Raw genomic sequence first — 26,187 nt, forward strand, 5'->3', positions numbered from 1 at the left:
TGGCCAATGTTGTCTCCGGTGAAGAACATGCGCCCCGCTCCTTTGGTCTGGTTTGGGTCAACATCCATCAGAATACTCTCCAAGTTCTCAGGGGATGTGTCGACCGTGACCCTATCAGGAAGCTTAATCACTGGACGGTCCCCAAGCTGACGTGTTGGCTCTGACATCACCCCCCTATCGGCGTTGACAAGTGTAGTAGGAAAGTTGAAAGACAAGATTTCTCGGTCATCAGCCTTGGGCGATGGATAGTAAAATTTGATGCCGGGTACTTGGCATCCATATGATTGCGTGAAGCCGAGTTTCTTTGCCATCTTCTCTACCAGTATCTTGCCACCGCACTCTTGATTGGGAAGAATGAAGGGTCCGTTGAATGACATGGCGTCTTTCCATTGCGAGTCCATGAGATACAGCAAGCCATCCAAATGGTCATCGTGAGGATGCGAGTTGATGATTGCTTTGGGGCCGAATTTCAGGTTGCCGGGACCCGCGAACCTTTCCTTCCAGATGTGCTCTCCCACAGCCAAGTAATACTTGGAGTAAGGCGCATCGTGCTCCACCCCGACAACAAACTTCCGGGGGCCACCATCCAGGGGAACGAGCACATGCTCTTCGTGGCCAAGCATATCAGTATAGGTATACTCCAGGTAGAAGGCATCGCCACGACCGGCGTACACTACGTGAAGCAGTGTGCTTCCGAGGGGGAGGGGAGGCATTGCGAATTCGGAAAGATGAGTGCTACAAAATGGTGAAAGGAAATGCTTGAATGGGAAGGATTGAAAATGGCCAAGAAAAGAGGGAAACTGCCTGTTTAGGGGATTTCTCTCGATAGCTAAGAAATTGTCAGCCGCGGCTGAGCGGCATGTCTCGTTGAGAGTGCAGCCATTAGCAATACTGATACAATGGATAGTACCAACAGGTCACGGCCAAGGAATGTGACTTGAAGCTGGATAGTGGTGGCGTTGCTTCTCGACCATCGCTTGATCCACACCCAGTAACGTTCCTCACAACAGCCAGCCACTTCTCTGCCGCTATCCAAGAGAGGGATCCAAGGGTGGCACCTCTAGGCAAGAATAGGAAGACATGCACCAACCTTGATATGTGATGAGGTAGGATTCAAACCTTGTGGCGAAACAACCCCACGAGACTACCGTTTTCAAACTATGCAGATATCTAAATGCAGCCACCACATCGGTTGCATCTGGGCGACTACTTAGTAGACCTATGAGTCGCATCTAATGCCGGTAAGCGCTCAACAACGCGCAAACTACTACCATATCAGCTATGGGGGCGGCCCGATCCGGCATACGCTTCGCTTGTAGAGGAAAACGGCCGCAGCTCACAGGACGCGTAACTTTGTCACATTGATATCACATAGTTACCCCAACCGCATGACCTCGCGATCGCACGGGTTCCGGCTCTCAGAACATTCCTACGGGGTTGTGGAGATGCCCTCGCTAGAACATACACATGTGCGAGTAGCTGAAATGATATGACGCGTCGTACAGTTAGCGGCAGTCCAGACCGGGGTAGATCATCACCACTACAAATCCCAACCCTGCCAAGACTCACTCGTCGCCGTAAAGGGAGAATAGAGGGGACTATAGCGTCTGAGTGAGACAGGAGACCTTCGCATACTTTTCAGAAAGGTACCTGATGCGCCATGAGCTACGAGGGGACCTAGGCCTTTCAACGACAGTGGCCATTTCTCATCAAATATTTTTCAAGATTCTTGAACACGACGAAAAAGCCGTGGCTAAATATGGGGAAGATTCATTGTGATTCGCTCCCTAATCTTGATAGATGCCTAATAGTCTTGGTTCGCGAGTTCTACCGCCTTTCTAGCCGCCTCGCCAAAGTCTGCCTCGACGTGGATACCAAGATCAGTTTCAGAAAGCTACAGATTTCTTAGTGCTCGGTTGGAATAAATGAGTGCATTGCTTACGAGTTTCAAGCCTGCTTCAGAGTTGGTGCCTTGCAGTCGCACCACCATTGGCACGCACAGCGGGCCAAGCTCACTTGCCGCTGCGATGATGGACTCGGCGATCATATCGCATCTCGTAATGCCTGGTCACCATTAGCATCGTGAGATGAAGTCGGAACATGCCAGCTTACCGCCGTAAATGTTGACCAAGATTGCCTTGACTCGCTCGTCTCTCATAATTATCCCGAAAGCCTGCAGCATAGTCTCCTTCGTAGCCTGCCCTCCAGCATCGAGAAAGTTAGCACTGGAACCTCCATAAAGACTGATGGCATCATTTGTAGCCATGGCCAAGCCAGCTCCATTGACCACGTTTCCGATGTTTCCGTCCATCCTGACGTAGACCAAGCCGTATTTCTCGGCTTCAACCTCTTCCCGAACCTCTTGGGCAGAGTCTCTTAAGGCGAACAAATCGGGTTGTCGCTTTTGGGCAGCATCGTCGAAGAAAAATCCGGAGTCTGAGCAAATAAGCCGGCCATCCGCGATGTTCAGAAGATGTGTCTCAAGGTTGATAGCCTCTTTTTCAGAAAATATTCGAAACATCCCTTGAAGTATATTTCCCAGTGTCTCAGTTTTCGTTTCCGGCAGCTGCAGTGTCTTCGATATGTCGGCGATGATCTTGTCAGAAATGCCGTTCCTCAGGCTGAACCCGAAGGAGTATTGGGGATTCTTCTGCTCTTCATGGATTGGCGATCCCTGACAAGATTCCAAGTCTTTTATTCTAATGACAGGGCAGTAGTTCTCTCGGTCGATGGTCATCGCGATATGCCACTTCTTGTCGAACTGGACTGCCTCTTCGACATAAAGACGGCTTACAGCCGGGATGCTATCGTCGAGCGGATGTAATCCAGTTCGATGACCAAGTATCCTGGTGGCTATTCCTTCACCGTCTTCCTTGTCTTTGACGGCGTAGCGTTGACTCTTTTCCAAGAGAACTTGTGGCTTGATGACCACGTTTCCGCCTTGTGACAACAGTCAGCTTCTGAAAGCTTGTATCGAGCGAGCAACTAACCTAGGAGTTTGATAGCATCTTTAGTTTCATCCCCTGTTTGTGCGATAATCCCCCGAGGGATAGGTATCCCCGCCTAGGAGCTCGAAATCAGGTTTCTCGTCAGACATCATGGGCCGGCCAGCATGACTAACCGCTTTTAACAAGCCCTGCGACTGATACTCATGCAAATGCAGATTTCTTCTTTGAATTCTCGGTGACAGCTAGGCAATATCTGTCATTAGAAAGACTGCGCCGTTGTTGTTCTGAAAGGAAGCTCACCTTGCTTACATGCTTCCGAAAGGCGGCAGATGGTCGACTGAGAATCATGATGTAAACGGTGTATTTTAATATTTATAGTATAAAAAGATGGGGGAGGTGAGTGTAATAGTTTCTATAAAAGTCCAATATTCTATTGCTTGTTAGTCGATGATGAGGAGAGCTTGGATGATCGGCATTCGCGAGAGGGGAAGAAGCCGACGAAGCGGGGTTAGTCGGCTATATGCTTTCCCACAGCCGTCTTGATGTCTTCATGAGGGACGGGGCAGACTGCTTAGTATGTCCTTCGAACAGCGTTTTAGCGATCATAAGTGATAATCCGCGTTAAAATAGTAATCCAGAGGCCAGAAGTTGAAGTAACGGCATCAACTGGTAATATATAGCAGCAAGGAGCTCCGACATCTTTAGTGGGGCACCTGGAGAGGACCGGCTATCTGAACGACTACATACCGAGAAGCTCTCTCATCTTCTTGCCCATGACGCCTGGATGGGGAACCACAATAGCTCCAGCATCCTCAAGGGCCTTTGCCTTGGCCCCAGCCGTGATATCTCCAGCCGAGAAGACTGCCCCAGCGTGACCCATTGTCTTGCCCTCGGGCGCCGTTCTTCCAGCTACCATGGCCACAACCGGCTTTGGGTTTGCCGTCTTGCGGTATTCTTTGATGAGCTCGGCAGCTTCAAGCTCGGCTTCGCCACCAATCTCGCCAATTACAATGATGCCTCTTGTTTCGTCGTGTTCGAAGAAGAGTTTTAATCCATCAGCTAGAGTTGTACCTGAGTCCAATTAGCATAGCTTCAGATAAAAAGCATTATAATCTCTCACCTGGAAGCATGTCTCCTCCCATTCCAACGACGATGCTCTGGCCGAGGCCTGCTCTTGAGGTTGACCCAACCGCTTCATAGCTAAGTGTGCCCGACTTGGACACAATACCCACACAACCGCGAGTGTACTGCTTGTACGGCATAATGCCAACCCGGCACTGCTCCGGTGCAATGATTCCCGGACAGTTTGGTCCAACCAGACGAGTCTTGGACTGTGTTCTCAGAATCTCATGAACGCGAAGCATATCGTGTACTGGAACATGTTCCGCAACCGAGACAACGAGGGGTACCTCGGCCTCTATGGATTCGATTATGGCCTTGGCGGCGAACTGGGCAGGGACAAAGACGGCGCTCACATGTGGCTTAACCTCAGCCATAGCCTATGTTGCAGCAAGTTAGGACTCGGGGTTATGACAGCCAATACTGGGGACTTTACCTCTTGAACAGTATTAAAGACTGGAAGGTCGAGATGTGTCTGGCCTCCCTTGCCCGGGGAGACACCACCGACCACGTTAGTACCGTATTCTATGGTGTCCTTTGCATTTATGGTTGCCTTGGGAAATGTCAGTCCCATATCTGGCCTCTCATAATATGGGCATTTACCGCTCTGCCAGTGAACCCTATGTACCAGGTCAGTGACTAGATTTGTAGCCCCAGAAGAAATGATCCATACCCTGAAAGATCACCCGACTCTTATCATTCAGCTCAAGGTTTTTAATTGTCTCATCATAAGGTCCTTGTCGTGGCAGTGACGTCGAGAAGCTCCTAGATAGCTTCGTCAAGTGCCTCAATGCCGAGGTTGAGACGTGAGGGCGTTGAAACATTGTGACAAAGACGACGTCTTTTGGATGATGTCAAAGCCTCAAAGATGAGATCAAGCAAGGGTATTGCTTGTATAACCAGCCTACACGCTCGAGTCAGAAAATTGGCTGTTGGTTGACAAGTCCAAGTTGGCCGTCGATCTCCCGACCCCGCAGACGTTGAGTAACCCGGCACCTAGCCGGCTTTGCATAGATTGTGGACCAAATCAGAGTCAGTCCAACAACCGACTACTGAATTCGTCTAAATCACTGCCCTGTTGAAAGACAGGATCCTGTCGTCTCGCCAAATGGCGTGTGATCATTGGGTATGTGAATTGCTAATCATACTAGTTAATTAGGTTGCTTGTCGCGCGTCAATACCCAAACTCGTACTCATGTTGCGAGGCACAGGCCGGGACGATAAGAAGATGGAGTATGTAACATGGAACATGGATAGACAAATACTGTTAAATAAAGAGCTCTGCTTTCATCTTTCTCTTTTTTCCTCTTACTCATTGTACGACGCTCTCTGCTGCTGCCCCATCTTCGAATTAAGCCTGGAGTAACCCTTAAAGATCCTGATTGCATTCGTCAAATTGACATGCGTCGCCGGCCGTAGATTGAGAGACACGCCATGGCAATTCCCAGTGCCTCTTTTCTGGCCCATGAGGATAGCTTCCGTCCATGCGCGAAGATAGGGGGCTGCACATGGCAAGGGAGAAATGGTTCTGAGGCTCGGTGATATCGTTGATCAACCCAAACCAACGAAAAAGGCAGACCAAGCACAACAAGTTAAGAGCAAATGTAAGGCCAAGCACTGGGTAAAAGAGCCTCTGCCAGCTCTCGGTGTGGCCAGACGTGTATTCCTGGCTTCTCACACCAGCACCAAAGGTCTCGGTCGCGTTGAAATTAGACGCTAAGCTGGTTTCATTGACGATGACCAAGTCTTCGCCCAGGCTGTGGTTCCAGGTATGTCGAAGCTGTGTGTCTATAGCTGCCAGATTGAGCGTTGAAAGTAGCAGCACAGACAGAACGTTCGATATGGTGTAATTTTCTGGATCGAGCTCCGGCTTTTGCAATACACCGGATGTGATAATAAATGGGACCCCGAAAATTTTGTTATTGGACGGCCTTTCTAACGCAATACCTCTTCTCCATATGTCGAGCATAGCCTATCAAGTCTGAATTAGTGACCACAGAGCGATTCCCGGGCCTATTCTCCGCTCAACTGGCCTGGAACAAAGATTCAGGCGACTCACAGGCCACAGCTCGGGTATTTCGATCCTATCGGGAGATTTGGACACTGAAGGATCGTATCTATAGACATCGTCGTCATCTCCACAATGAGCGCGCATGATCGACTGGCCAACGCCAGAAACTTCAAGGTGCGTTGAGCAATCAGTGGAAAGCCAAGAACGCATCTGGCAGAGAGTGTACTCGGCGCCAGGCTTCCCACGATGAGCAAGGAGATACCCAGCGTCGTAGGTTCCGTTAAGGGGATGGCTTGTCCGATGATATACGATACGAAAGTCATCTGAGGGCTGTATCAGAGTTAGTATCTCCCCTATTTGGGTCCGAGTTGCACTCACAGCTTCGAAGACGGATCGCCGCCGCCCATACTTGGAACCCCATCTAAACACATCATCTACAATGGTAGAGTTGTTCCATTGTGCCATTTCTTCATCAACCCACACTTCAAAGGAGATCTTACTGGACTCCTTTTCGCTGCGAGGAAACTGTGTATAGACAAGAGGAGCAAGCTCATCCTCGTCCATGTTTACACACAGGGTGTTGAGCGTGGGCGAGACGACAGCAGCCTTGATTGAAAAGCCACCGGTGTTAGATAAATCCTCAGGCTGGAGGACTTTATTGTCGGGGAAATGTGAGGCACTCCAAACACCTGGGTGCGGAATAGACACAGTCACATTGTCAATGATCCTCCCCCAGCGCTCGTACGACGCGGCAACGTCACCGAATTCGGTATCCACGCGTGTCGCAAACATCGTAACATTGTCATGAAGAAGTGTATATCCTGCCGGTCTCGGGATGTTGTTCACCTTTGCCATATGCTCAATTGCAGCATCTAGGTCATCCTCTCGTAGGGATGCGAGGAAATCACGAGTCGACTGGTAATTAAACTCGTGGCTGAGACAAACCACAGCTGCATTAACCCGAAAGTCTTTATCTTCATCATCGGTTGCCTTCTGGATGAAATCTGACTCATGCGTACAGCGTACGGCCGCGTCCACATAGTTTCCGTAATAAGAATGCACTGCGGCTGTCAGCTCCCGAGTCTCCCACTCGCCGTATTTCAGCTTTGGAGAAACAAGGGCCTCTGAAGCAGTTGTATATAGGACAGTGGCGACTAGGGCCAGCAAGGCCAAGGCCCCAAAAAGAGTGCGACCAGCAATGACGAGTGTCTCAGAGTGTGTAAAGATAAACCCAGGCTGAATGACCCAATTCCTGATTGTCATGTCGGCGAGCGTAATGCCTGCCGACTTTTCGACCACGGCACGACGAGTCAGGGCTTGCCCGATGCATGAGATGAAAACCGTGGTAGAAGCTATTTCAATCGTCTTGCCGAGCAAAGCAGTCAACGTCGTGGCGTTGGAAGGGGATAGTCCATGAGTCGTTGAGATGTTGAATCCCCAACGCGGCTGGATGATGGCAACGGCGAGCCACAGGCCACTGAGTACGGTTGATTAGAACGACAGGAGGAGCATGACCACGGTAGCAGGCCCGAATTTCGGATGCAACATATCTCGTTCCGCGGTTGATGAGTTGAAAGGCGCAGTGGCGGAAGCTGGGCCATCATAGCCAGTGAAACTGCGTTCCTGGGTCGAGGCGATGAGAGGATCATCAGCCGTATCGTCTCAACCAGTCAAACATGTTGTACTTGACATTTCGTGGTGCGTGGAATCTTGGCCTCGCAAACTTTGTAGTTGAAGGACTGAATCATTAAGAGGGATGCCTTGCGATTCATGACTTGGATCCAAAAGGCGACGAGACGCCCTAAACGGCCGAAACATGATCAGCCAGGGGTCTCAGGGGTTATGAGTGAACAGAAACTTTTTAAGAATTAGGAGAAAGTTCTAAGATACAGGTTGCAAGGGGCACTGTTTGGCATTGATAAATATCGAGTCATCGGAGAATGGGAGACCAAGAAGCCGTGGGGAGTTAGGCTCTTTAACCCCATCAGCGACAGACCAGGCTGAGGCCTCAACGAGCTGCACTGTTAATTATAATTACACAGTAGACAAGGCGCATTGCTTGCAGCCTTCGCTTAATCTTCACCCAACGATTGGCCATCATAGGCGTCAGCGGGGCGAAGCATGCACATAGCATTTCGTAACAGGCGGGCTGCAGAGAGCTGAGTAGTGGCATGGGTTACATTGGTACTATGAGATGAATGTCAAGCGACACCTGATCTACCGCTGACAAGCAATGATTCGCAGACAAGATGTGCGTCTCCAGCAGGCTTGAGGCAGTGCTTGCAGTACTCACGCCTCTGCCTGTTCGCCATCAAACGAACGCAACTCTTTCCTACACTTGTAGTCCTTGAAACTTCAACATCTGCTTTCTGCCAGATTTGATCCGAGAATCCCTTCGGAATTTTCACCCTCTTCTCTCTCGATCAGCCCCAGCTTGACGCTCTCAGCTGCCAGCCTGACGATCCCTTCCTCAATGCGCCTTCTGAATGCCACCACCCTCCGCCTCGAAACTGTGAAACCAGGTTCCGAGCCCTACGCAATCCTCTCCCACCGCTGGACCGACGATGAGGTGTTGTTCAACGATGTCGAGAATGGCACCGCCCACGAGAGGCGGGGATACGCCAAGCTCCGTGGCTGCTGTGATATCGCTCTCAGCCAGAACCTGAAGTACGTGTGGATTGACACTTGCTGCATCGACAAGAGCAGCAGCGCCGAGCTTTCAGAGGAGATCAACTCCATGTTCCGCTGGTATAGCATGGCTGAGGTCTGCTACGCCTACCTGCACGACGCGACGGGTGAGCAGGACTATCTCTCGAGCGAGTGGTTCGGTCGCGGGTGGACGCTGCAGGAGCTCATCGCCCCCAAGAAGGTAGAGTTCTACGCCAAGAATTGGACCAAATTCGGCTGCCGCTCCCAACTGTCCAAAGCACTGAGCAAGAATACGGGTATCGCCGAGGCATATCTCCACGGCGCAGACCTGTCGAGGGCGTCCATTGCCGAGAGAATGTCCTGGGCCGCGAAGCGCGTGACGACCAGGCCCGAAGACATGGCCTACTGCCTCCTCGGTATATTCAACACTCATATGAGCCCGATTTACGGAGAGGGCGGTGGGATGGCCTTCATCCGCCTGCAGCGCGAGCTCCTCGAAAAATCCAGCGACCACTCATTCCTTGCCTGGGGCTCGCCGACCGCCCCCGAGGCCCTCGCCGTCGCGGCCCCGGAAGCAACGGACGTCCTGAGCGGCGTGCTCGCGCGGTCACCGGCCTCTTTCGAGGGGTGCGGCGACGTAGAGACCTGGGACCAAGTCGTGACCGCAACGACCACACCCATCATCATGCAGAACGTGGGCATCCAAGCCCGACTGCCCGTCACAACGATCGGATCTCGGAGCCTCCTGATGCTCAGGTGTCACTGGCGCCACGACCACTGGAACGTCATCGCCGTGCCGGTGAAGAAGCGCTCCGGCCGGTGGTACAGGACCTCTCCGGAGACCACGACCTGCCCGGAGGACCAGTGGCCAGACAACATCAGCGACAAGCTACTGTCCCAGAACCCGTACGTGCAGTCTGCCGATATTCACTACGCGATCAAGCCTCTTCCACTGGGACTGCGCGTTGCGGAGGTCTTCCCCGACGACTCATGGGAAGAGCCTCGCGACACGCAGACCCGGATCAAGAGTAGAGGCAGCGCAGGATCGCCAACCGCGACATTCGTCAGGTTGAAGGATGGCGCCGAGTCCGACGGTGTCAAGTGTGACTACGTCCTGAAACTCGACGTCGACGGTTCTCGCGGCCAGACCGCCACCTGCCAGCTCGGCATCCTGCCGCGCGACTCACCCCTGCTACAGGCGGATCAGCTGACCAGCGCATTCGGCGGTTTCGGCCTGGCGGTAACCATTGCTGGCGAGTCCTCGGCGCTCGCGGTGGAATTGAAGACGAGACTTCTCCACGGAAAGGAGGCGCACGTGGTGGATCTGTTCATGGACGAGACGCGGAGGAAACGCGAGGCATCTTGCAGTCGGGCGCTGCCGGAGCTCCCGTCGAAGACTGAGAAGGACGAGGACAAGCGGCTGGCCCAGCTGGACAGAGAAAGGCAGGCTAGAGAGGAGAGGGAGGAGATACAGAAAATGATGGGGGAGAGGGAGACGCGACATAAGGATAACAACAATTGTCTGAGAGTTGCCATTTGTTGGCCGATCGTGGTTACGATCTTCTGGATCGTGCCCATTGCAGGCACAAGCGGATGGGTGCGAGTGTGTTGGATCGCTGGTTATGTGGCCTTGATCACGCTCGATATCCTCGTCACAGTGGCGTACTTTAACAGGCCCAATGGCTCGGAACAGCGGCAATAATAGCTTCTAGAACACCAAACAGGAACAGGATATTCAACTTTCGTGTAGAGCGTAGACAGAATCAGCGTACTCGCAGCCCGTAAGGCTGGGTCTCGTTATACTCGACGTCTCCGTGCGGCTGTTAAACCTCCATAGCGCCGGCATACCGCGTCTCGTCGAACCAGACATATATATCACACTGCTCCGGCAGCTTCGCTTTTGCGACTCCCTCTGCGTTTCCGGGCGGTAAATAACCCCGATGAACCTCTACAGCCGCCGCCTCATCAGATCCCTCCGCAGCGCCTCGTCGTACACGCCCTCGCGTAGGTCCAGCCCGTAGAACCTGACGCTGTCAGGGTCATGCAGGCATTATGCTAATAGCATACCCAAGAGTCATCTCCAAGTTGGATGCTAGCCAGTATTCAAGTCAGCATCAGGCTGTCCCCATTGCTCTCGACAATACTCCTCCAAGAGCTCTTCACCCGTCTATTCGTGGCCGGCCCTCGTCGCCAGACCTCATGCACAACCTGAATCCCAGTCCTCACAGCCTCAATGCCATAAACCGAAACGTTGTTGTACCATTGTCTGAACCTCTCCTGTAGAGATGGCTCAAAAGCCTCAGTAGCCCCGATGAAAGCAGGCCAGAAGAGTGGCGCCGCTAGGATCTTGGTCTCGGCCTTGATCTTCTCAATGGCTTCAATGCTGTCGAGGATCGTGTGGACGTACTGTCGGAGGTATCGGTATCCAAGAAGTCGAACGTTTTGCGAAAAGTAAATGATCAAGGCGTTGTGGAATGCTCGAGTCTGGTGATGGATGATTTCGGCGCTCATCCCCTTGTTAGCCTCTTGACACCAAGCGAGGCGCTCCTCCAGAGGCCAATCAAGTATATCGTTCTCAAGTTTATCGCATAAACTTCCCAGTGGCTCAGATATTGTCGTGCTCTCAGTCTTTTTACGCTCCATATCCACCATGTCAATGATCTCGATTGCATCCTTGAGAAGCAGCAACAAGCTTTGGGGTATGCCATAGATGCACTCGTACGCCGCCATCTCAGCCATCGGTTCCTGGGTAATAGTGGAGCTCACTTCCATCGGCATCATGGAAGACGGTGAATCATCCGACTCGAGGAAAAGACGCTGCGGTAGGCTCGTGGGATGTGGACCCATTGCTCTGTGCGAGCTAAGGGAGGGCGAGAAGCGAGATGCTGTTCCAGTTCTTGTTCTGGGGGCCGTGCTCTCGTAGAGAACACGCAAGTATAGATAAATTCGATGCAAGGCTCGAGCCTTTCGAGAGAACTTGAACTTGCGTATGCTCATGTGGTTGATGAGTTGCTCAGCGCCGTCGAGATGCACGCTGCAAGTGTCTGTGTCTCCAGACATGACCTGTTGAAGTGTCAGCGACGAGGGATGGTAGAAGGATATTAGTGACTCACATTGATAGTGATCATGGACAACATTGTAGCAAGAAACTCCTTGTACCTTGGTCGCTCCCCACCATATAGATCCGACTCGACGGCCTGCTTGAGTAGTCCGATGGCATCGCAACGATATCGCGAAGCAACATTGCCCCATCTCTTAGCTTCATCCTCTCGTTCAGAAGTTTTATGATCATTGGACAAGTAAAAGGCACTGATAGACAGGAGAGCATTTCGTAGAGCGTTCCGAATCCTCGTCGTCGAACCACCAAAGCTCAGCTCACCAACGCATTGTAGGACTCGAGGCAGATGTATCGTCTTCCAGGGGCTTTTGCCGTTGTCGATGACGCAAAAGAGGTTGACAACTCGGTTGCGGTAATGGTCCATCAAGAATCGTTCTTGACCAGGTACAATGTAGGGTTCAAGGCAATGAAGAAGCTCGTTGTAGTCAAGGCGCCATGTCTCGTCCGGCGTCGAGGCCTTGCAGAGTTTGTCGGCCTTGGTTGTTTGTAACTCATGTCGGACAATAAGATCTTCAGTCGCGGGTGCAGGAGGTTCGTGACAGTGGTTCGAGATGGTAGGAGGGGATTTGTGTTGGGCTGGAGGATCTTCCTGGGGTTGATTCTCCAAGGCCAACGAGGACTGGTGATCGTAGAGGTTACACAAGTCCCATGCGGCAGCTGTCTCCGAGTATGAAGGGGAAGCAAAGTTGTCAAAGAAAAAGTTCGGAATGGCTTCTGCGCCCATGTCCAGATCACCATCATCACTCTGGTGAGCAACTGGCTCCGGCTGCAGGTCAGTCAGGCCATGGGCCTCAGGGGCCGGTTCAGGAGACTGAGACTGCTTCACGCTGAAGACACCAAAATTTTGGAGAGATGCGCACACATTTTCCCCACCATCAGACCCCAGATCAGCCTCAAGGGAGTCGATAAAGCGGAGAATACCCTCCACCTGGCTCCAAGCCAATACCGACTTTGGGGGCTCTACACGCACCATCAGTTCATGCACCACATGTTCCAGGTGCAGACTTACCAGCAGGTATGTGACGCCTAAGAGATTGCGTCAGGGAAGACTCGCACGGAATCTCAGAGCGAAGACTAGATTTACCGCACGTATCCGGCGTCAGCCACTGAAGACGGGCATCATAGCCTTCGCACGTCACACGCTTCTCGCGACATTGACGACAATGCGGTCTTCCCTCGTCGCACTTGATCTTGCGGGCGCGACATGTCCAGCAGCCGGTAAACGTCTTGGTACGCTTCCGCGATCGGTAGCTAGATCGAGTAGAGGACGACATGGGTCAGGACGCAGAGTAAGGAAGTTGAGAGCGTGGGGAAGGGGGAACTCGAGTGGAACTTGACTGGTTTTACCTTGGGGAAACTCGAGCCTGTGCCGAGTCATGCAGCTTGGGGCTTGTTGCTGATGCTGATGTGTGATACGAACGATTCCTTCAAGGGGCTAGTCAACTCTTGGAGGCAAGGACCGCGAACTTGTCCCCACATGCTTGATCTGGAAGAGGAAAGCCACAGCGAAAACGCTCCCTCTCGCTGACAACTTCACCTTTTGCAAGGAATGCCGGGTCAGTAATTGGCCAATGTCAACTTTACGTCAGAGAGAGCGGCAATGGCTTCCGATTATCGTAGATGCCGCAGGAGGCGTCATTTGAGTGATAATCTTTGCAGATTGTTATCCATCGTGGCAAACCTCAAGCATTGATAACGTCCATCAGCCATCTGATAAGCTTCACAGCTTCTTCAACACACAAGGCCAATCCTACACTCGACATCACTAGACTCTTTTTTCTTCACCATGTCTACCACGACCACCGTTCAGACCGTTGCTCAGCCAGTTTTGAAGACTGAGCCCGCCCCCTCCAAGGACGCAGCTCCCAAAAATGCTCCTCCCAGCACCGTCGCTGATCTAGCGACTGGAGGCTACGAGTTCCCCGGAATCCCCAAGATCACAGATCCCTACAAGAAGAGACAATGGCAGCTCGAGCACATGGCCGGTGCCTTTAGGGTCTTTGCCAGAAAGGGCTTTACCGAGGGTACGAGTGGTCACATTAGCGTTCGTGACCCTGTCGACCCAAACACCTTTTGGATCAACCCGTAAGTTCAATATTACCCTTGGATAGATCTATAATAACATGCCCTAGCATGGGCAAGCATTTCGGCATGCTCAAGGCCAGTGATATGGTCCAAATCAACGAAGACGGACAAGTCATTGGTGGAAACAAGGTCGCCATCAACGCAGCCGGCTTCGTCATCCATAGCGCCATCCACCGCGCTCGTCCCGACGTTCACGCTGCGTGCCACATGCACTCTCCCGCCGGAAAAGCCTGGTCGACTTTTGGCAGGCCCATCGACATCATCAACCAAGATTCGTGCCTCTTCTACGACACACAGGCCGTGTATCAGGCCTTTGGAGGAGTCGTCCTCGGCGCTGAAGAGGGTCAGAACATCGTCAAGGCACTGGGTGACAAGGGTCGCGTGATCTTCCTCCAGAACCACGGTCTTCTCACAACAGGCGGCACAGTCGACGAGGCTGCATACCTTTTCACCTGCCTGGAGCGAACTTGTGAAGTTCAACTGATGGTCGAGGGCGCGGGACTACCAAAGAACATCATCGGCGACAAGGAAGCCGAGTTCACTGCCAGAGTGAACGCTGACCCCGTAAGCATCCATCTTTAGATGAAGGGAACACAGAAGCTAATTCATTTATAGGAGACACTCTACACCGAGTTCCAGCCGGATTTCGAGTACGAGATTTGGAAGTCCGGGGGAGAACTGTGCAAGGGAGAATAAACAAGGAATTTCTTAGCTTTGTCTTGAAGGAAAATATTTCCACATTCATTATGTCTCGTATAATTTCACTCAATACCGCAATGATGCAAGAATCAAGCACAAAATTCATGTCAATCATCAAATTGTTCCTACTCCGTCTAAATGCAAAACAATCCGTCAACTATCCTCTATCTGCTAGGCCTTGACAGCTAAATGTCAACCCTTAAAAGGGTTGCCATCCCTCTCTATTATACACAATCATCCCAAAAGGCACAACTAGGTTCTCAGAATACAGAACAATCTCGGGCTCGTGAAGGACTCCCCCTTCTGCAATCACAGCCCCTTCAACAGACTGATATCCAGTGCTTGGGCTTTTTCTCTCATAGTCTGCACTGTATAGTTTCTCAGACTTTCCAACGGAGACCGCACATAGCAGTATTACATGCAGCTTCGAGTGCATGTGGTGGTTCATGACCCAGTTGTCAGCCTTGGAAGACACATCGGTTGTATATATTCCAGGACCAAACATGCAAGTTGATTCTAGACTTTGTTAGCACCTGAATACGTATCCCCTGGACTGTGGTATACTTTCTGGCCCGGTCTAGCTTGAACCCGTCCCTTAGAATGCCGCAGAGGCGGCATTCAGCATTGTTGCAGACTCTCAAAGCAAAATTGGGATCACCGACATGGCAGGCTCTCTGAGTCCCATGGAAGAGAACCCTAGCTTCGCCGCGATTCAAGTAGGCAACCAGTTCTTGGGCGCGTTGTTTGTGTACATAGATGCATTGGATTTCCGCTGTTCTGTTCGGGTGGTGCCATCCATTATTAAACAGTTTAACGATCTCGTCCTTGTATGCGTGGCTGTTCGTCACTACCTCGATGTCGTCGATCATCGAGGGTTTCTTGTGCCCAAACCCTCGATGCAGGTCTGCATCATTCTGGGACCAGAAATGCATATTACAAGTCTCACAGTGGAAGCGCGACCCTGATGAGAAGTCCTGTGCAGTAACGGGGTTCAGTCCACCATAGATCCCCTGTCCAGAGGATGAGCCCTGTCCAGTGGTGTTCTGTCCAAAGAGACGTGGTGCAGCGGTGCTCTGTCCGGAGAAGGTGCTTTGTCCAAAGAGGCCCCCAGTGGAAGAGGAGGAGCTCTGATCAGAGAGGGTCCTGGGGGAGGAGAACAGGCCCCCTCTAGAGGTGCTCTGCCGTCCGTTCCCAAACAGGCCAGAGGAGGTGCTCTGCCCAGAGTGATCCTTTCCAACCCAGCCCTGTTTATACCAGGCCTGTTCAGAGGAGAAAGATGCGTCACTGTCATCCTCAACTTGTGGTCCCCAGTGGCCTGTATCATTCATATGCTGGTTCGCAGAGTGCTGTGAGAAGAACGCCTTGTCACATGTTTCGCAGTTAAATCGTGGCAGCCGGTGACCTAGCGCGCTCATGTGCTGGTTTACTGCATGTTGAGAGTTGAATTGCCGGGGGCAGCAGTCACACTTAAACATTGTGCTCGTGTCTCTGTGTTGTTTCTACACTTAAACGGCTAAACAGCTTGACGAACTGGTTGGACATTATATAGTTGATGGGTTAACAAATTGCCATCGGGGCGGGTTGTCAAGAGTGAATGCCTATGCTCCATGCACCGACCACGTCACGTTGGGAACCAAGACGCAGGTGAGAAACTCCATAATGACAGGTAAGAGAAGAACATTCTCCAAAGAACGGGCATGCACCATTGGCAAAGAAAGCATCATGAGTCACTACAACAAACTTGAGAGATACCTTTCAGCATGTACTCCAGGTTAGCAGGTTTATGTTTGACCTTTGCGACTAAAGGCATATCCCCCCTTTTCACAACAGGCGCCAAAGGAGTCTTGGATTCATATCCATTGGCCTTGTAGGCTTTTTTTTCACTGGCATCTACATTCCCTTTCAAGCTCCAATTCATACTGCCTTGCAGATTAGTAAAAAGATGGCATCCACTCCTTAGATAGTTTAGGCCTATTGGGACAAAGTCATCTTCCATGAACCTCCCAAGACATCTTTAGAAATCTTTCAACTGTTGACGGCAGTCTGAAAGACAAGTCATCGCTTACGTGCTACTCTAAAATAGCCAGCTGGTTGGCTGGTTGGGGCATTTTCTTTGACGACCAACGCCCCAACATGCAGGCACAACGTAACAACAACTGTTCGCAGTCAAACACAAGCTTTGAGGTGATTCGTTCTATGACTCAATGCATGCTAACAATGTCCTACTGTCACAGGTTGTGAATGGCCCCAGTAACAAGATCACGTTAGGTCAAAGAGAAAAGGTTGGATAGTAGTTTGCCCGCATGAGGAATAGAGGCGCAGAATAAAACTTCAAAGACAAATTTTAGGCTTGTAGCATATGGATATGTCTTGGGCTTCTTAAAGCACCCGGCGTCAGAATCTTAAACGTCCCGATGCCCGTTGCTTGGAATTCCTTTGCTGGCCGTACACGTCAACTCTTCGACGATCAAGCGGATGGCGATCCGTCACTTGTCAACCTTTGCAAGAGCGAATTTCGCAGCAACCCTCCCCTCGCTGCAGGAAATATCGGCTCCTCTCCCGATCATTGCTCATGCATCGGATGAACTCAACTTCCCGTCACGAGGTGCTTCCCACGGGCAATTCAAACCGGCATTGCGGGGAAGAGAATGCGGGGGGGGGAACCGTTGCTTATCTCGTGGGGACCCTCGCCGTGACCTTCAACGACTGTAACCGATAACGCTAGACCTGACGAGGAAAACTCCACTTGAAGACAAAGGCAAGTTACAGCGAAAGGAACGATAAGAGCTAGACCGGGAGCTTGATAGCTTCGTTGGCCGATATGCAGGCGACACCTCTTTGGGGGGACGAGTAGAAACGGCTGGATTGAAAAGCTGTCATTGGGGAAGCTGCCTCGCTTGTTCTTTGGGTTCACCGACACCAGTTACCTCTGTGGTCCCTTATAATTTCTCTTGTGCTTGCTAGTCTCAACTCTCGTCTTAGCTCTTGTTTGCAAGAAAAGTTTGTTCAACCCAAGACCTCATTCAGTATCAACGATGGCGAACCGTGGTAGAAGTTACGATGAGCAGGTCCATTCCCTCAAGGACCTGCAGAGGCTTGGTTCAGAGAAGCTGGTCAGGTCAACGAGAGGTACGACTCTCACGAGTGACAGTCAATTGCGTGCTGACAGGTTGCAGAATACTACAATGAGGGTGCCATGGATCTCATCACGTAGGTTCCTACCCTTCAACGCAAGTACAACTCCTCACCTTGATACAGACTCCACGAAAACGAATCCGCATATGACCGCTACAGAATCCGCCCCCGCGTCCTCCGGGACATCTCCGTCATCGACACCAGCGCCACAATCTTTGGCACAAAGGTCAAGTTCCCGTTTGGCTTTTCACCAACTGCCATGCAGCAGCTGGCGCATCCCGACGGTGAAGAGGGAACCGCCAAAGCCACAGCAACAGTGGGTGTACCCATGGGTCTGAGCAACTACTCCACCATTGAGCTTGAAAAGGTGATTTCCCATGGAAAGGGGAATCCGTATGTGATGCAGATGAGTCTGCTTAAGAATAAGGATGCTATGATCAAGATGATTAAGCGAGCTGAGAGTGAGTATCTCAAGGTTTCAATACGTCTAGTAAAACCATGTTGACAACTATTCAGAGGCTGGATTCAAGGCCCTGCTGGTCACTCTCGATGCTCCCTACCTCGGCCGACGATTAAACGAGTTCCGCAACAAATTTAGCCTTCCCCAGGGCATGGAGTATCCCAACCTCTTCCCTGGTGTCGATGTCACCAATCTCGAGGACGGCGACGAGTCGATGGCATACGGTGAGTCTTTAAGATTTCAACGTGACTTTGACTAACGTGTTAGACTGCGCTCTCGAGTGGCCTCAGTTGATGCCCTTTTTCCGCAAGCACACCAAGATGCAGATCTGGGGCAAGGGCAGTAAGTGTTTTTCTACCCAGACATGCTGATGACATTAATAACCTAGTCTCTCACCAGTTTACACCGCCGATGACGCCGAGCTAGCCATCAAGCACGGCCTCGATGGTATCGTTGTCTCCAACCACGGCGGCCGCCAGCTTGACAGTGTGCCTGCATCCCTTGATGTTCTTCGAGAGGTTGTTCCGATTGCCAAGGGCCATATTCCCATCGCCGTTGACGGAGGCATTCGTCGCGGTACCGACATCTTCAAAGCTCTAGCATTGGGAGCCGACTTTTGTCTTGCTGGACGACCGGCCATCTGGGGCCTAGCTGTAGGTGATCTCTCTTGTCTCTATCACCGGCGCTGACATTCGTAGTACAACGGAGAAAAGGGTGTCGAACTCGCTCTCAACCTTCTCTACGACGAGTTCAAGACATGCATGGCGCTCGCTGGGTAAGTTCCCCGAATCTTAGTAACATCATCCTCGCTGACGACATTTGCCAGCTGCAAAAACGTCAACGAGATCACAAAGGACTACATTTCTCTGCTGCAGCCCGATGGAAGGCTTTCCAAGCTGTAAGATGTACTATTTAGATGTTTGAGTAGGAATTTATAGCGTAGATTGTGAATAAAAGACTGGAGTTGACACTTATTCCTTCCTCTACAATCAACCTGAGATGGCATCGTCACACCATGTGTCGTGCACTATTATCGCTTCCTGCTCTTCATTAACAGAGAGAACTTGTGACAAGCAGTATCGCAGACAGTTGATCAGAAGTCACATCAGCTCAATGAGCCAAGAGTACAAATTAGGTTCATAATGCGGTGATTGTCAAAGGCCGATGATGGTTGAGCACCTCTTGATGTCCCAAGAACATACAACCAAATTTCACGATAATTCACCAGATAAACATTGGCAGAATTCTTTCCACCACTTTCAGCAATTCTTACTGCAGCGACCCAGAGGTTGATAGAAACAAGAAGCTTTTCTTTACTAACAGATGGCTATTCTATCTACTCGTAAGGGTTACCAGGCTCAAACTTGGCCGTCCACAAGCCCTTCTCTTCTTTCACCTTGAGCTGCAGCCCCTTCATGATACCATACACAACGCGAAGCGTGGGCATCGGGACACCCAGCTTCTCACCCTCACGCAAAGGCTCGCCGATAAGGTTCTCAATCTCCATCAAGTTCCCCTTCTCGTAATCCTGGCACATGCTGGGCTTGAACGCCGTATCGTTTGGATCCTGGTGCATGACTGCGTCGATGAGATCAGGCTGCAGAGTGACGCCGTTGGCTTCAGCAACGGCGCGGATCTCGAGAATGATGGGGAGGATCAGGTCATCGATAATGTGTCTGCTCATTCGCATACGAGGGGTATCCATTCGCAAGATAGAGGCAATGGGGTTCATAGACCCGTTATAGGCAATCTTCCTCCATCGCGCCTTGCCAACATCAGGCTCATAAATGACATTGAGCTTTCCCTCCGGGTTATAGATCCTAACGTAACACTGCGCAGCCTCGGCCGCCACAGCAGGAGGAACCTGAGGGTTAACAAAGGCGCCAATCTTTTGAGTGTCCGGATCGTCGTTGTAGATCTTTGCGAGCGCCGTCTCGGTCGCGCCTGTGTAGGCAACGCTGCTGATGAGAGGGTTGGTGGGGAATCGAGGGATGAGGGGCTTCTCGATGTTGATGCCGTTTTGGGAGAGGACGATGGCTGTCTTGCCGGGGGTTACGGCTGGGGCGATGATATCGGCCACCGTGGGAGGGACGTCGGGGATGTTCTTAGTTGTGACGAGGATGAAGTCGAAGGGTGCGACGTCGCCCTTGGAAACGTCGGGAACAGTCTTGGTGACTTAGGCAAGTTAGCAAGAAACTCTCGTATCGCATCTGTTTCCACGTACTAGCTGTCGGCCTCCAGGCCTTGATCTGACCGTATTGCACCGAATCGATGTCAATACCATCCTTGACGGCAGCGTCGTAGTTGGATCGCATAACGGCAGTGACTTCAGCCAAACCGCCGTTCTCAAGGGCATAGGCAGACATGGTGCCAATGCCACCAGTGCCGACGACCAGAACCCTGCTCTTTGCCATGTTGAAGGATTGATGGTATAGTCTTGTTGGAAAGAGTAGATGCTGGGATGAAAGAGAATTGCTTCTGACTGTGCACAGACGAGTAAAGCTCCCAATATAGCTTCGAAGAAAGCTTGCCATGAGCTGCTCAAGATGCGGGGAAGAAACAAGGGTACTTGAAGCTCGGCTGTTGGAGACTAGAACCTGCAGGACGCCATCTCTTAGGCTAACAGATCCCTCGCTCCCAGATGCTCTCCTAAAGAATCTCACTCGGCTCTTGAGTAACTCGGGATGGGGACCGATAACCCCGCATCTGCTCGGTCAAGAATTAGCGAGATCTCAAGTTCCAGAAGAGGGAGTTGGGAGCGAGAGTGAACCAATGCATGATGGAGGGTTCGTGATTAGCAATCGCGCTAGATAAGCAACTTTATCGCGACTGAGATTATAGCTTCTAGATCTGGATTTAGAAGGTTTTATCCTGGAAGTGGCAAGCGTTGGAGCCGTGCGTCTCAGATCTGTCGCGTACACCTTCCGGTGAAAAGGAATGCTTCCAAGACGATCTCCACGCACCGTGACGTCACTCAGTGAGCTCAACAAAGTCGTCTATTTTGGGGATTGATGTCAAAGATTTCGACGTCGTCAGCAAGAGTGCCAGATGAAGCTATTCACACATGTCACTTCCAAATAAATCGGAATGAACAGAAAGGTGTAACAACAAATAGAACAAAAGTAATGGAGACGTTATTGATGCCAACAAAATAGAAAAGTATCATTTTTTTTATCTAAGAACCAGCAGAACATGTCTTTTCGCAAACAAATCACAGCCTAGCAACAACACCAGTCTTCAAGTCCTTGACAACCTCCCCAGCAGCCCTCTCCCCGCTACGAATAGCGCCCTCCATATATCCCTTCCACTCGCCAGCTGTCTCCGTTCCAGCAAAGTGCAAGTTTCCACAGGGCTCTCGGAGACCATCGCCGCCGAGGCTGTCGAGGACACCGGGAGGCAGGGAAGTGCAGGGGCAGCCCCAGCCGGCGAATTCGTCGTGCACCCACTCGTAGGTGGACATTTGGATGAATTGGCTCTCGAGGTCGGAGACGACAAAGAGCTTCTCGAGTTGCTTCAGGATGGCCTTTTCTCTCTCGGGTGTGGAGAGGGCTGCCCATGCGCGACCGGGCTCGCCGGACATGAAGCATGTGAGAACATACTTCTTGTCCTCGGGGCTGCAGCTGTCGCGGATAACGCTAGCAGGACCGATAAACGAGTTGACAAGACCGCAGTATCCGCGCTCAACCCAGAAGGGAGTCTTGAACTCCATCATGGCCTTGGTGTAGTAACCGTAGGTGAGAGAGTCGGCCCAGACCTGCTTCACGGGTGGGAGCTTGGGGAAGAACGAGATGTTCTTGAGGACAGGTCCTGGGACAGTCGTGATGACCTTGCGGGCAGAGTAGACAGTGCCGCCAGCCTGCACCTTGATCGAGTGGCCACCCTCCTGAACGACGGTCTGAACAGGACTCTCAAGACGAACGACCTTGTCAGGAAGCGATGAAGCAAGACCCTTGGCAAAGACCTGAGTACCCTGTCGGATCCGCAGATACTGACCACCATGCTTACGGTCAGATCGCATGTTTAGCAAACCGCCGCCAGACTTGCAGTAGTTGAGAAAGTACAGGGCCGAGATATCTCGAGGCTCAAGACCAAGCATGGCACGAGTCCACACCATGGCCGTAGCCAAGGCCTTCTCGCTAGCACCCCGAGAGCGAAGGTATGCCTCAAAGGTCAACGAGTCGATGGATGTATCCTTAGGTCGCCATGTGTCGAGGGCTTGACAGTCGGCTTCGCACATGTCTCGGATCTTGGCAACGTTCTTCTTGGTCTCTTCGTCGTACTATTCAAGATGCGTTAGATGAGCCAACGTCAAGTTATCGTCAAGTAGCACTTACGTTGGGGAGATCTCCGTATTTGAAAGGCGTGCACTTTCCATCAAAGTCCTCCAGGACGGCATTGCCCGTGGTGTTTTGCTCAATCACCTCGGCGCCATATCGCTTCGCCAGGGCATAGACCCTGCTCTGGTTGGAGTCGTTGATCCAAGCAGCACCAAGATCAACAACGCCCTTACCATCGGCCGTGGGCACACTCCAAGTCTTGCCGCCAACGCGATCACGAGCCTCCAGAACGACGCAGGAGAGACCAGCGCTGAGGACTTCGTGAGCAGCAGAGAGACCTGCGAGGCCCGCGCCGATAATGACCACATCGTAGCTCTCCGTAGCAGCGGGGAGAGCTGGAGCCGGCAGCGGCTCAGGCAGAGCAACGATAGCGTCAATCTCAATAAGCCACGAAGGAACCGCCAGCTTAGGAACAGGAACAAGCGTCATAGCCGGTCTATGACTTCCAAAGAAGCGCTGAATATGACGAGCATGCAAACGGTTCGAAGCATCATAGCCGACAATAAAGACATTAAGCTTGGCAATGTCCTTGATGCTCGCGCCAGCAGCGATGATGAGCTTGCGCAAGTTCAAAAGCGCAAGATGAATCTGAGACTCGTAGTCGGCGGGGACATGGCCGTCCTTGGTGTTGCCGGGCTGTCCAGCAATGTGGACGACTTTTCCGGTCGAGATGGTGGCCGGCGCGTAGTAGAGGCCGGTTGTGTTGGAGAGATCAACCGTCTCGACAGTCTTGCTCATTCTGGCGGTGTTTGTAAATGCAATTGATTAGAGTAAAGGACAATTGAACAAAATGCAATGAAGACAAACAATCTGGTTTATTTGTCGAGATTCGAGGTCTTGATGTTTGTATATGACTGGCCAATGGCTCCCTGCGCCGTAATCGCAATCGCAAGATCCTACAATTGGAATCGAAGCCTTCTCAATGGCTCGCTGAAAACTGCCATTGAAGATAACCAGTCTCCACAGCCGTCACCGGCCCGCCTCACCAGGGGCTGCAGTTCACGCATCGGGAGAGATTGTTGTCTCTTTGCATATCAGCACGAACCATAGGTTTCTTTCCCTTGTCTTCGGCACATGTTGACCCCTCATCGACGATCTCATGCACGCCTCCACGAGTGAAGCGCAAACAACGTGGGGGAAGCTCTCGTTCGCAGTGTCCTTCCTCGAGAAACCATGGTCATCCCCACTCCCAACTCATCACATGGGACGCGATTTCAAATCCTCCAAGCCTCAATTGAGTAAGCGAGCAGCTAACCTGCATTTTCCAAGAGTCATTCCCCGCGTTTTGCCGTCTAGAATTGGGCCCCGGGGAGCCGAGTCCATCGGTGCCGGTCGCCGACGCTGTGAATTGCCTAATCGGACGCTCCTCGGAACCGGTTCTCGGAGCCGGTAGACGGGCTTCATAATGAGATAACGAGCCATCGAGAGCTGCACCGAAAAAAGCAATTGACCTTGTCTAGACGATTCAATACTTTCGCTACTATTCACAATGTCATACTCTGTTCCCAAGCTCAAGGATCCTTCGCTCTTTGTGGGCAAGAACTATGTTGACGGTCAATGGATTGAGTCGGTCTCTGGAAAGAGATTCGACGTCCACGGTATGTCATCAAACAGCAACAATCATCACATCTACTAATCACCCTGTCTCTAGACCCAGCCAGCGGCGCCCTCATCGGCTCGTGCCCCGAGTCCGTAGCTCAAGATGCCGAGCAAGCCATCAAAATCGCCGCCGCCGCTCTCCCAGAATGGCGCTCCCGCACAGGTCGCAACCGCTCCAGAATCCTGCGACGATGGTACGATCTAGTGATTGAGAACAAGGAGGACTTGGCGACTCTCATCACCTGGGAGAACGGCAAGGCTGGACCAGATGCCGCCGGTGAGGTCCTCTTTGCTGCGAGCTTCCTTGAGTGGTTCGCCGAGGAGGCTCCCCGCGTCTATGGCGACGTCATTCCTCACAGCGCACCTGGTTTCCGCGTTTCGGTCCTCAAAGAGCCTGTCGGAGTTGTTGGCCTCATCACACCGTACGTTCAACCACAAATGTCGTCATTTCCTTTCACTCTAACGAATTCTCAGATGGAACTTTCCCGCTGCCATGATCACCCGAAAGCTCGGCCCTGCTCTCGCAGCCGGTTGCACCGCCGTAGTCAAGACAGCCGGCGAGACACCATTCACCGCAAACGCCCTCCTCGTCCTCGGCGAAAGAGCCGGAGTCCCCAAGGGCGTCATCAACAGCATAGCCGCTTTGGACAACACGCCAGAAATCGGCCAAACCCTCTGTGCCTCCGACGTCGTCCGCAAAATCTCATTCACAGGCTCAACGCGCGTGGGCAAGATCCTCATGAACCAGTCAAGCGACACCCTCAAGAAACTCAGTCTCGAACTCGGTGGAAACGCCCCGTTCATAGTTTTTGACGACGCCGACCTCGACCTGGCTGTTGCTGGAGCCATCGCCAGCAAGTTCAAGTGTTCAGGCCAAACCTGTGTCTGCTCCAACCGAATCTTTGTCCAAAAGGGCATTTACAATGAATTCGTCCAGAAGCTCAAGGCGGTTGTTTCCAAATTCCAGGTCGGACATGGCTTTGATAGCAAGACAACACACGGTCCCTTGGTTACAGCAGCGGCTGCTGAACGTGTAGATGGCCTTGTTAAGGAGGCCGTCAAGGCTGGTGCCAAGGTTGAAGTTGGAGGAAAGAGACGCACTGATCTAGGTAAGTGAAATTCCCGTTTCACAAGCTACCTTTTATCCCTGGACTAACTCATATTCTTTAAACAGGACCCAACTTCTTCGAGCCTACCATTCTCACCAACGTTACAACCGATATGCGACTAGTGCGGGATGAAATCTTCGGTCCTCTGGCCCCCATCTTCAGCTTCGACAACGAGGACGAGGTCGTTGATATTGCCAACAAGTGCGACGTCGGTCTAGCATCCTACATCTTTACACAAGACGTCAACCGTGTCGCTCGCGTCACGGAGCTCCTCCACTTTGGCATGGTAGCTGTCAACACTGGCATCATGTCTGACGCCGCTGCTCCGTAAGTTTGCTTTCTCTGACCTGACAAAACTACTTTCCTAATACGAGATCTTTTTCTAGATTCGGAGGAGTGAAGCACTCGGGCATGGGCCGAGAAGGAAGCAAGTACGGTATTGAGGATTATCTCCACGTCAAGACTGTCGTGACAGGAAATGTCAACGTAGTGCATCGGGCATTGCTGTAGGGTATAAGGGCCACTCAAAAAGAGGAATAGTATGTGTTGCACAGCACACGTGTTCAGAGTAAAAGTCACAAGTTCTACAGATAGGGAGACTAAAAAGATTATTGCCATTCATCTTTATCCCAATTCCATATCCATGAGTTTCTACAAGCGTATGGCTTTTGGAGGTTTTATGGTATGAGAAGCTCCAGTTAATGCAGGCAACAAGATGGAAAGCAGAAAAACATGAACAAGAACCACTCTAATAGAATTCAAAAGTTCCAGGTCAGATATATTCGAGTTTCAGAGGCGTCCCGGAACTGAAACGCTTCTTGCGATGAACAAAGATTCGTGTAGCTCCCCAGATTCATAGTCTAGTGCGGGATTGCAAGACAACTCCAGGGCTCAATCTTGATAGTTCGTTCGTTACTA

The 26,187-nt window shown here is 51.7% G+C and overlaps 8 protein-coding genes and 1 pseudogene across 9 annotated transcripts, besides 1 other annotated feature; 4 read left to right on the top strand and 5 right to left on the bottom strand.

Moving 5' to 3' along the window:
• Positions 1-1,804: 1,804 nt before the first annotated feature.
• On the bottom strand, positions 1,805-4,891 carry NCS57_00532000 (CoA-binding domain-containing protein; the record flags this gene model as incomplete). The annotated part of the gene is made up of 8 exons (XM_053055247.1): positions 1,805-1,894; positions 1,943-2,064; positions 2,113-2,940; positions 3,696-4,019; positions 4,069-4,447; positions 4,504-4,620; positions 4,671-4,687; positions 4,741-4,891. The coding sequence occupies 8 exons, from the start codon at positions 4,889-4,891 to the stop codon at positions 1,805-1,807; spliced, it is 2,028 nt and encodes a 675-aa protein (XP_052914202.1).
• Positions 4,892-6,053: 1,162 nt separating this feature from the next.
• On the bottom strand, positions 6,054-7,341 carry NCS57_00532100 (uncharacterized protein; the record flags this gene model as incomplete). The annotated part of the gene is made up of 3 exons (XM_053055248.1): positions 6,054-6,080; positions 6,127-6,408; positions 6,457-7,341. 3 exons carry the CDS (start codon positions 7,339-7,341, stop codon positions 6,054-6,056), a joined length of 1,194 nt encoding a protein of 397 aa, XP_052914203.1.
• A 1,210-nt stretch (positions 7,342-8,551) lies between these two features.
• NCS57_00532200 (HET domain-containing protein) lies at positions 8,552-10,429 on the top strand (the record flags this gene model as incomplete). Its single annotated transcript, XM_053055249.1, has 1 exon — positions 8,552-10,429. The coding sequence occupies one exon, from the start codon at positions 8,552-8,554 to the stop codon at positions 10,427-10,429; it is 1,878 nt and encodes a 625-aa protein (XP_052914204.1).
• Positions 10,430-10,830: 401 nt separating this feature from the next.
• On the bottom strand, positions 10,831-13,119 carry NCS57_00532300 (Zn(2)-C6 fungal-type domain-containing protein; the record flags this gene model as incomplete). The annotated part of the gene is made up of 3 exons (XM_053055250.1): positions 10,831-11,790; positions 11,841-12,805; positions 12,855-13,119. The coding sequence occupies 3 exons, from the start codon at positions 13,117-13,119 to the stop codon at positions 10,831-10,833; spliced, it is 2,190 nt and encodes a 729-aa protein (XP_052914205.1).
• A 497-nt stretch (positions 13,120-13,616) lies between these two features.
• Positions 13,617-14,626, top strand: NCS57_00532400 (annotated as a pseudogene). The gene is made up of 3 exons: positions 13,617-13,930; positions 13,978-14,494; positions 14,546-14,626.
• Positions 13,617-14,626: a sequence feature.
• Positions 14,627-17,664: 3,038 nt separating this feature from the next.
• Positions 17,665-19,126, top strand: NCS57_00532500 (FMN hydroxy acid dehydrogenase domain-containing protein; the record flags this gene model as incomplete). The annotated part of the gene is made up of 8 exons (XM_053055251.1): positions 17,665-17,758; positions 17,806-17,839; positions 17,888-18,225; positions 18,281-18,448; positions 18,492-18,566; positions 18,624-18,877; positions 18,923-18,999; positions 19,051-19,126. The coding sequence occupies 8 exons, from the start codon at positions 17,665-17,667 to the stop codon at positions 19,124-19,126; spliced, it is 1,116 nt and encodes a 371-aa protein (XP_052914206.1).
• Positions 19,127-19,560: 434 nt separating this feature from the next.
• NCS57_00532600 (uncharacterized protein) lies at positions 19,561-20,812 on the bottom strand (the record flags this gene model as incomplete). The annotated part of the gene is made up of 2 exons (XM_053055252.1): positions 20,449-20,812; positions 19,561-20,399 (listed from the first exon to the last, which is right to left on the bottom strand). The coding sequence occupies exons 1-2, from the start codon at positions 20,756-20,758 to the stop codon at positions 19,561-19,563; spliced, it is 1,149 nt and encodes a 382-aa protein (XP_052914207.1). The 5' UTR covers positions 20,759-20,812.
• Positions 20,813-21,435: 623 nt separating this feature from the next.
• Positions 21,436-23,299, bottom strand: NCS57_00532700 (Amine oxidase; the record flags this gene model as incomplete). Its single annotated transcript, XM_053055253.1, has 2 exons — positions 21,436-22,503; positions 22,559-23,299. The coding sequence occupies 2 exons, from the start codon at positions 23,297-23,299 to the stop codon at positions 21,436-21,438; spliced, it is 1,809 nt and encodes a 602-aa protein (XP_052914208.1).
• A 751-nt stretch (positions 23,300-24,050) lies between these two features.
• On the top strand, positions 24,051-25,779 carry NCS57_00532800 (Succinate-semialdehyde dehydrogenase; the record flags this gene model as incomplete). The annotated part of the gene is made up of 5 exons (XM_053055254.1): positions 24,051-24,159; positions 24,213-24,582; positions 24,635-25,269; positions 25,335-25,596; positions 25,656-25,779. 5 exons carry the CDS (start codon positions 24,051-24,053, stop codon positions 25,777-25,779), a joined length of 1,500 nt encoding a protein of 499 aa, XP_052914209.1.
• Positions 25,780-26,187: the final 408 nt, after the last annotated feature.

This window comes from Fusarium keratoplasticum, chromosome 4 (genome assembly GCF_025433545.1).
Source record: "Fusarium keratoplasticum isolate Fu6.1 chromosome 4, whole genome shotgun sequence".
Lineage (NCBI taxonomy): Eukaryota > Fungi > Ascomycota > Sordariomycetes > Hypocreales > Nectriaceae > Fusarium > Fusarium keratoplasticum.